This window comes from Mesitornis unicolor, unplaced genomic scaffold (assembly GCF_000695765.1).
Source record: "Mesitornis unicolor isolate BGI_N332 unplaced genomic scaffold, ASM69576v1 scaffold10572, whole genome shotgun sequence".
NCBI classification, from domain to species: Eukaryota; Metazoa; Chordata; class Aves; order Mesitornithiformes; family Mesitornithidae; genus Mesitornis; species Mesitornis unicolor.
Window position 1 is genome coordinate 28,064 of NW_010171206.1, and position 9,915 is coordinate 37,978.

Below are 9,915 nucleotides of genomic sequence, written 5' to 3' on the forward strand. Positions count from 1 at the left end.
TGGCAGTATATAAATCTAAACATTTTCAACAAGTTTAACCCAAAATGTATGTGCCCAACTGGAAAGTAAGGAAACAGACTAAATACAATCATAGGATCATAGAATATATTGGGTTGGAAGGGACCTTTGAAGATCATCTAGTCCAACCCCTCTGCAGTAAGCAGGGACAATGTTACTAGATCAGGTTTCTCAGAGCCCCATCAGGCCTGACCTTGATTATGTCCAGGGATGGGGCCTTCACCAGCTCTCCAGGCAACCTGTTCCAGTGATCTACAAACCTCATATTGAAAAGCTTTTTCCTAATATCCAACCTAAATCTACCCTTTTCTAGTTTAAAACCATTACCCCTTGTCCTGTCGCGACATGCCCTAGTGAACAGCTCTTCCTCAGAATTCTTATAGGCACCTTTCAGGTATTGGAAGGTCACTATAAGGTCCCCCTGGAGCCTTCTCCAGGCTGAACAACCCCAGCTCTCAGCCTTTCTACATGGAAGAGGTGCTCCGGCCCTTTGATCATGTTTCTGGCCCTCCTCTGCACACGGTCCAGCACTTCAATGTCCTTTTTGTTAAAGGTGCCTTTTGTATGGGGTCCGTACCTCATGCTTTGGCCCCTGTTTTGTTCATTATATCCTCCCCATATGACAACAGCCCCTTTGATCAGTAGAACAAGTTACTACAGGGCTTCTGCTTTCCCTGCATCCATGGTTTTAATAGAAAAAAATTGTGGCACTAACAGTCCTAATTTATGTGCACTCCATGTTCAGCTAATACCTGCCAAAGTGGGTACTGGGCAGCCCTGTGATCACACAAGTCTCTCCATGACTCCTGATCCCTCATTGCATGGGGATGATGACAGAACCACTCTCCTGCTTGCTCCCAAGCCACCTATTTGCAGCTTTGAGTGCAAGTCAGTGCACAAGTCAGTGACTTGTTCTGAACTAATTGCTCTGCTACAGCAGCACTTTTCAAAGTAACACTTGAAGCCCTCCATGGAGGAGCACATCACTCCACTTGTCAATGCTTATTAACTCCAAGATCTATGGCTCATACGGCTGATGGCAAATCACTTCTTAATGTACAGATGTGTGCTGCAGAGTTTGGCCCACAGTATATGCATGCCGTGGTTACTCTTTCTGCCATGCTTTAAAACTTGCAGATTTGGGAATTTTTAGTATTCCTGTTCTCTGTACACAGCCATAGGAGGAAAAGCCTCCTCCAGTAATTAATTTCCTGTTGTTCTCTCTGCTGTCCTGTTTAGGAACAATATATATGGTCTTCTGGACTTCGTATTTTCCTCTAGGACATCTCTCTTCTCCTTTCCAGCCCCTCTGTCAGCCTCTTTGCCTGCATCCTGGTCTGACGACACTGTTTCCTTGGCTTGACAGCAGCTCAGTATCTCCTGGCTGAGCCAGAGCCACTTGCCCAGAGCAGCTGCTGAATTCCCCAGCACATAGTACAGCTGTGGCATCAAACCAGCAGGTTAACCAGCCTCTGCTTTACAGGTGGCTGATTCTCACACTGGGACATAATAAAGTAGGAAGGAGACAAGAAATGGTGGGGGTGACTAGTAGTCTTTCAACTGCTAATGGAAGTGGCTGCCACTTAGAGGTGGCCAAAGGCACAGGTTCAGCTGTCCTGAGAAGACTGTCAGGTTTTGTGTCACAAGTCATTATTTCCTTTGTTAACTTATGCCTGTTAACCAAAATACAGCTAGATTTTCTGCTGAGAAACAGAAAATTCATCCTAAAGAACAGTGGTTTCACAAGATGAAAACTGCAGTGCCTGTCAGATTTTCTTCTCATTACAAACAAGCATGTGCTGCTTTGGACTGCACCGAGTCCTTCAGAACCACTATGAATCAGCTCACCAATGGCTGAGTTACTTTAGCTTGAGGCCACATATAGCTTTGAGCCCTGGAATAAAAAGATGTCATTTAGCTTCCTTTTTGTGCTTTGATACTTACATCATTTGTAACTGAAAAAGTGAAACATTTTCTGGCAAGATAGGAGCAGATCCTCCTCCCATCTGCACCTGTGGGCGTTATATAGCAGCTCTCTATATCTGAACCCCCAGCAACGTTCAGCAGCTACGCCAAGAAGAAATTGCTAGAATATGTTAGAAAATAAATACGGTGAAATCATATTCTGGAGAAAAGGACTGAGAAGCAAAATGATGGGGAACACACGCAGTGCTCCATTCATTTTTGTGTCTGAAACCTTCACAACTAACAACCAGATGTAGTCCCACATACTTCACTGAAGTTACATGAGTTCATACTAGACAGAAATCTGTGTTCTGAAAAAAAGGACCACTGTGATAACCTAGTCACTTCAGTTAGCTAGAGCTTCCCACACTTCTTTCCTCACCTGAGGAAGGTCTACTCTGTGAAAGGAAATGAGGATCTTAAAGCTAAGAGACAAGCAGAAACCCCTCTGTACAAGCTGTGACAACTTTGTCCTTTTCAAGAAACAACTGCTGCCTCTTGTAGCAATCTCATCCTCACAATGACCATTGCGCACAATGTGATGATACATGAAACTAAATCAATTTGGAAAATGTACCGAGACCTACTGCTTTAACTCCAGCGACAGCAGGAAATTCATTGTCTCATCCACTCCTGACCATGAAGCTCTAAGCAAGGCTGAGTGTTATACTCCTCTATTCAGGCAATGTGCAGTTTCTCCTGAATTGTGTTTTATACTCATATTTTATCCAGGATAATCTTTGGTTAAATCCCTTTGAAATATTTCCAGGTCATGCAGAAATTGCTAGGAATTGAATTTGATAGTAATGTAGTATGTAATTCATGCTGGTAATACTCTTGCAAATATAAAAAATGGAAATATATTGTGGATGTAATGGTCTAGCAAGGCAGATTTACTGGGGGAGGGAGGAGAAGCAGAGTATTGCCCTGTGCCATGCACAGGCTGTTGGGTTTGTGGCAGGGGAGTGCTATGTTACCCACCTCGCTCTCCCTGCATGATGCATTTGGTCAGGATTAATTTGGTGCAGTCAAATAACAATGGAGATGAATGTGCAAGTTGCACTGTGGGAGCCACACCTTTTCATTTCCCTTTTGCTCCTTCTCCTCTTTGGCAAAATGCAGAGGAGAAGTGCAGTAGCCACCCCAGCAGGGAGCAAGCCTGGCCTGACTTTGTTGGGTTTCTGTCTTTCATTCCATTTTGTAGACCAGTTACTCTTAACTCTTCATGTGGCTCCAAGAGCAAAGTTTCTGTAAGTGAGATTTGGAAATATATCCATATGTGTCCATAAGCAGTTACCTCAGATGATAATCAGTGTGTTGTTACCTCTCACAGCTGAGGAACAGAGAAGTCTAGCCTTGTCTTCCTGCTCTGACACTGGCTGAAGGGAGTGAGGTCCCCTTAGTCTGGAGTATGGATGACAGCAGTGGAGTGGGCAGAGGGAGCACTGTGGTATTTGTATTCTCTGCAGCTCCCTTCTTGTGCCATACTATGATCTCCGAATTGCTTGGTCTTTCTTATAAAATGCTTTTAGAGAAATAAGGATAAATATTGCAATGCAGAAGAAGGGATAACAGATTGAATAGCTCTTGCAGACCCTTTTAGATTTACCAGCTGTGACCACACACCAGTGACCACAAGGGGCTGGATTTGAGGGACACAAATCACAGCTGGAAAAATGCACAAAGCATTCAGCTGAGTAGGTTGCCAAGCTGACAAGAGCAGTCATTGCAGATGAGTAATCATGGTCTTCCACAAACCATAGAGACCTTGTAGATTGCAGCAGCAGCTGCAGCTTCTTCCACCCCACCAGTTTCTGGCAGACAGAGAGGTCACTTCCTCAGGCATCCCCCAATTCAAGGACCTTCCCAACCATGGTCTCCCCTTCAGCATGCCCAGTCCATTATGTGCTCCTTTCCACCCAGCACTGTGCCTTGGCAAGGCAACGTGCCTGTGGTCACCATGGGCAAGGAGCAGCTTCCTCGGTGGGTAGGAGACCCAGGGACCCTCTGGAGCCCCCTGAGCAGCGTAGAGAGGTCTGGGCCTCAGGGAGCCCTTCACTTGCTGCCGCAAACACAAATTTCCTAAAAAAAAGCCGTAAAATAGCCAACTCTGTATTTCTGCTGGTCCTGTTTTCCTCTCTTGAAGTCATATCAATTAGACAGTGATACATAAAACAAAACTGGACTCTTTGTCCAGCTGCTTCCTTTCCTTCTACCCTTCTGTATATTTCTATCCTGGTTCTTTGCAAGCTTGACAGCTGTATTTTAAAAATCAATCCTTATCCCCATAGTGCACAATATGACTTTATTATATAGATTCTAGTTCTGCTGACTGAGGCATTCTGGTGATAATGATAACTCTTCACTTATTAGGCCACTGGAATTGAAGTTTTCTAGAGTCTGCATTGTATTATATCAGATCATTTTTTCATTTTTGAAAAATTTTCTTCTAGAATATTTTACTGAGGATGTAAGTAAATCAGACGTGCTGCATCAGCTATTCTCTCATCTGCAAAACTAAGTACTACACAGGTCTATCCAAACAATGGCAAAGAATCCAATGTCTGGTATGTGCTGAGCATGCACTGCAACAGAGGAAAACTTCTTTCTACTTCCATCTTATAACTCAGCAATAAATAAAAAATGGTGTTGCCTCTTTTAATATCTGCTAGCTGTAGAGTTGGTCTAATTGTAAAAAACCTGATTGACAGAGCTGTCATGTTTGTTCCAGAGTTATTGGGTTAAGATATCTGTTACATATAAACAACTGACTTGTTTTTATAAAAATATGATACATAAAATAACTATTGGTAGTGCATGCAAAAATATTACTACTGGTTAATCTTTTTAGATGCTCCACTACTTCCATGAAACTGCTCTCGTGGACAAGATTTCTCTTATCCCATTTTCCTAGAAAGTTCTTGAAATATGTGTCTTTCTATGCTAACTACTTCCATTTTGCCTTGCTAGTACTTTCTTACCCATCCTTTGGGTATTATTTGGGTGTATTTTTTCATAGCTTACTAGATTCTTCTGGTCAGCATAAACACCAATATATGCTCAGGTTCATAATCCCACATCTGCTGCTGGGCGACTGTAGAATTACTTGCAGTAGAACAGTGCTTGGCTTACAGGCTCATAGCTTTATTTCTGTATAAAATCATTGGTTTAGAAGAGATGTTTGACCTGTTTGAGTCGCTGGAATGGACAACAGGGAGGCTTATCCCCCAGTCTCACATTCTGACAATATCACAGCAAGAAACCCATGGGCCATGGCCACTTCCAGACTTGGATCAATTGTGTTTGTCTTACTTCAAGGAAAAGTATGAGGCAACAGGTTTGTCCTTAACTTACAGAGGCCACATTAAACTTCGGCAGAGTGCCTGCCTAAGCACTAAAGTGCAGAAATGATAGATGATATTGCCATTATACTCTATATCATAGTAACAAAAGCTGTATACTTTGCGGAGTGCATGGGATAGTAGGTATGATGTTTGTACACTGTGTTCCATGGTAGTATAACCATTCATCTTTTATCTATGGCTGAAAACTTTTTCCAGCTTTAGATAATATCTGGCAATGAGTACAACGAGAACATTGCTACACAGTCTGAGATTATCTCCAGGCTGCAGCGATGAAAGGCTGAGATAACATTTACTGTTCTTAGTGTTGCTGATGCATGAATTGATTTTCAACAAGTCTTGCAAAACAGTGAAACTCACAGTATTTTTGAAAGTATGCTATGTGGATTGACTTTTTTTTTATTATTGCAATGGCACTATAGAAAGTGTTTTTCTAGTCAGAGGAAGATAGCTCAGTCTATACAGTCTTCACTTTGCCAGTGTGATCAGTTGCCTGCCTTAGGGTGTATAGAGGGAATACAAACATTCCAAATTAATAGACTCATTAATTATCAGAGTTCATTAAGAAAAATAAATGCAAATGTTGAACACAAAAAATAAAAATATATGTGTTCAAACTGTCATTGCCTCTGTAAAAGTCTATTGACTGGAAATGCTGATTATCTGTGTATAAAGCCAGTAAAATTATAAAGCTAGAATAGGCAAAGGGAAGTCAAGACAGACTTTTTAGGCTATTTTAAAAGTCAGACTTGAAAACCTGTGTTTTTCAGAAATAAACAGCTGTGTCACTGTCTAAGAAAATATCAAATAATTTAAGCTTCTGATCTTATCCTGCTGTTTTTGCCCAGGCAGACATTCCAGTGACTCCCATGTGGCTAATGTTTGAGGGAAGGCCAAAGGAACTGGTCCAAAACTTGGCAGGTGATGAGGAGTGACTGTCTGCACCTCAGCATTCAGAGTTTCCCAGACAGAAATGTCTGCATGGCTGGGAGGACATGGGCACAGCACACATCTGTGGCTCCAGGCATCCCTCTGGGCTTTACAGTGCTGACGCCCTGACCATCCCCTTGCCACAGGATAAGGATGAATGTGTGCAAAAGAGCAAGAGCCTGGTGGGCGGTTGGCATGGCAGGGCTTTGGGGAAAGATGCCACAGCCACCTGCAGCACAGGAACCAGCACCAGAGACACCTGTGGAGACACCAAACACACATCAGATTATTTAAACAGAGAACTCCGCAGCCATTTTAAATTAAACTGAACACTTGGGACCTGTGCCAAAATGTTTGTGAGGCTGCTTCTCCCACTGCCTGCATGCTTTGGGGCCTCAGAGAACCCTCCTGCTCGCCTCTAGCAGGATTTGGCTGGCACAGGGAGTGGGCAGGTCTCTTCCACTCTGGGTCTGGCTTAAACACTGCTTGCTGACCTTTCTCTACACAGTATTTTTTAATTAATTAAAGCTGGTGAAAGGTCTTGAGAATAAGTCTTGTGAGGAGCAGCTGAGTGACTTGGGGTTGTTTAGTCTGAAGAAAAGGAGGCTGAGAGGCAACCTTATCACTCTCTACAACTACCTGAAAGGAGGTTGTAGAGAGGCGGCTGCAGGTCTCTTCACACAAGTTGCAACTGATAAGAGAAGATGAAATGTCATCAAGTTACATCAGGGGAAGTTTAGGTTAGACATTAGGAAAAACTTCTACACTGAGAGGGTTATCAAAGACTGGAAGAGGCTGTCCAGGGAAGTGGTGGAGTCACCATCCTTGAATGTATTTAAAAGCCATCTGGATATGGTGCTCAGGGACATGGTTTGGAAGTGGCCTTGGTAGAGTTAGTTAATGGTTGGACGTGATGATCTTAAAGATCTTCTCTAACCATAAGGATTCTGTGATGCTGTGATACTGTATTCATTCAAGGAAAAAGGAGACGAATAAACAAGAAGTATACCATCAGATAAATCTCTGAGAAAAACAAAACCAGATCAAACCAAACCAGAAAAATGTACATTAATTGCATAAGTTGAAAATCCTTTGGATTTTGTTACACGGGAATTTTATTTTCAAACAGAATATTTTAATGGATTTTTAAGTGTGTAATATGCATATAATAAAATAACTGTTACTGCATTTCATCATCAGAGAGGGCCTCAAAATATTGTGATGAAACTGGAAACTGGTTCCGCCATCCTGAGAGCAACCGAACATGGTCCAACTATACCCTGTGCAACTCTTTCACCTCTGAAAAACTGAAGGTATGCTACAGTTTAAAAGGCAGTGATTGGGAATTATTTTGGGCTGGGCTAGCAGTAAGGCACATATAAGAGAGATCAGACTAATCCTCATCTTTTAGCTTTATTTATTACACAAGACTTTAATAGCATTGTCCTTATGATTTTAGTTTATTAAAATTATTTGCTAACAGGGTGGATAATTTAACAGCAATTCATGTGACAAGTTTTGCACTACTTTTCAAATGCATCTTTTAATTCCTGTGATTTTTCCCTGATTCTTCAACAGTAATAGAATGATCCTTTAGAATTTCAGTTTTGCTTTCTGTAGCAAGTATCTTCCAAGCCTTTGATGTCTTCTCTGCAGGGCTAGTAATGTTAATGTAAGTTAAAGTTATTTTTCTTAAACAAAGACTGTCACCCTGTCCCTTTGAAAATAAATATCTATGAAGGTATCATTAATCTAGAAAATCCTATAGGACTGAACATATTTAACTTTAACAGTTTAACTGAAGTCATTGAGACTGTGTACAATAATGAACTAAGCATTTGCATCAATACTTCCAAAATCAAGTTGCTAAGCTGAAAGAGGAGACCTAAATATAAAAGCACCAAAAGAAACAAGGAGAGAGAAATCTGAGAAAAGCTTGAAAAAATTAAGTTAGGGGAGCTCATGAAAATAAAATTATTTCTCAAATGTGAGTGGAGATCCAGGAAAATCTTATTACAGATTTGTGACAGAATAATTTGTGACTGTTTGGAATTGTGGAAGGAAAAGAGTCAAAAAGTTATTTGATCTAGGGTTTGTGTTGGATAATCTTTTTTTATGCAGCCAAAAAGCAGTATGTGGTTATATTTAGTAATGATCCAGCCTAAAGGGCCTTGGAAAAGTCTGCTAGACTAGGCAGGAGATTAATTCTAAAGGTTTTTGTAGCATGAGGAACCTTCATGTCAAAATGGGGCTCACCTGTGTGACAAAGAGAGAATAATAGTAACAATCTGAGCTCACAGAGGCTGTAAATGGAAGCACCGCAAAAATGTAATTTTTCCAGATGTTGACCTATGTAGGGAAGCAAAAAAATGTAGTTCTGTTACCTATTATCCATGCCTTCCAGAAGAACAATTTTGAACATCATTCAAGTGAAGTGCAGATAGAACACAAAGGAAAATTATATGTACAGCAAGATTCTTCTGAAACAAAAAATTATGGAAAATGCAGAAAGAATCTGTCTTTACAGAAGTGCCGAGTTAGATTGTGACCTTTAATCCAAGTCTTCAAAAACAGGAGTATGCTTCATTTGTAAACTGTTTCTATGTACCTACAGATAATAATAATAAACTGCATTGGAGGTATTAGAGAATCAAGTGAAGAATTCTAGAGGAACAAAAGAAGAACATTTAAGTGTTTCTTTTAGAAGTTTTCTAAGCCCAGGATGACAAAATCTGCATAATCTAAAAGTCTGATTAGTCAGCATGTTATAAGTCCTATATCTCAGAAGGGATATGACACATTGCCAGTTCAAGGAGTGTGTAAATTGATAAAATAGGTCATTATTTATTTGAAGCTAACTGGAAATACCAACATGCTATACTTTTCAGATAGATCACTTTAAAAAAATATTGCAGCCAGTTCTTAAAAATGGTAGACCATATGCTTTGTTAGCTGACAGTTCAGTCCATTCTGATCTGTCTTCGCTGTTATATTTGGAAAGCTTTATTGAGAACTTACCGTAGTAAGTTTACATGGAGTAATCAAAAATGCTATTGCAGAGTCCCAGATATACAATTAAGCTTATTTAGCAGTTGTATGCTGAAAAGTAGATAGTTTGAATAATCAAGAGTCCTCTGGAGTGCACATAGACTTGCATGTCTGGAAGCCTTTCCTACTTTTAGCTGTTTCAGGCTAAGGGTTTTATATAGGATAGGTAGCAAAACAACATATTTTTGAACAGTTTGTCTGTAAATTAAATTCAGGCTTAAAAATTTTATAAATATAATATAATGAAAAAACATAGCAACCACTTAGTATGGAGTGGAAGAAATGTCAGATGCACACAGGTAAAAACCTCTCCCATTACTCTGTATTGAGAAAGTTGTCTCATCTTCTCTGTACTCTGGTCTTCCCTTTCTGGGGTTGCTGGTGCTCTCAGAACAAGCTGTCAAGCATCTGCACACCCTAGAAATGTTGTGGTTTATCTTTGTGAAGGAAAACTAGGAGACCTAGCGTATTTGCAGTAAATATGCATAGGTTTCCATAATTTGGTGAATGATATTTACATTCAGATCCTGTCTGTTCTAAATGGTCAGGATGGTGTAAATGTGACTTTGAGTTAAATTTGAATCAGCAGGAA

General features: G+C 40.6%; 1 protein-coding gene across 1 annotated transcript in view; it reads left to right on the top strand.

The window, feature by feature from the left end:
* LOC104537157 (calcitonin receptor-like) overlaps nt 1-9,915 on the top strand; it is a 33,543-nt gene that overhangs the window by 12,969 nt on the left and 10,659 nt on the right. Inside the window, exon 4 of the mRNA XM_010179961.1 lies at nt 7,476-7,588. Coding sequence (XP_010178263.1) covers nt 7,476-7,588 — 113 coding nt within the window. The remainder of the gene's footprint in view (nt 1-7,475; nt 7,589-9,915) is intronic.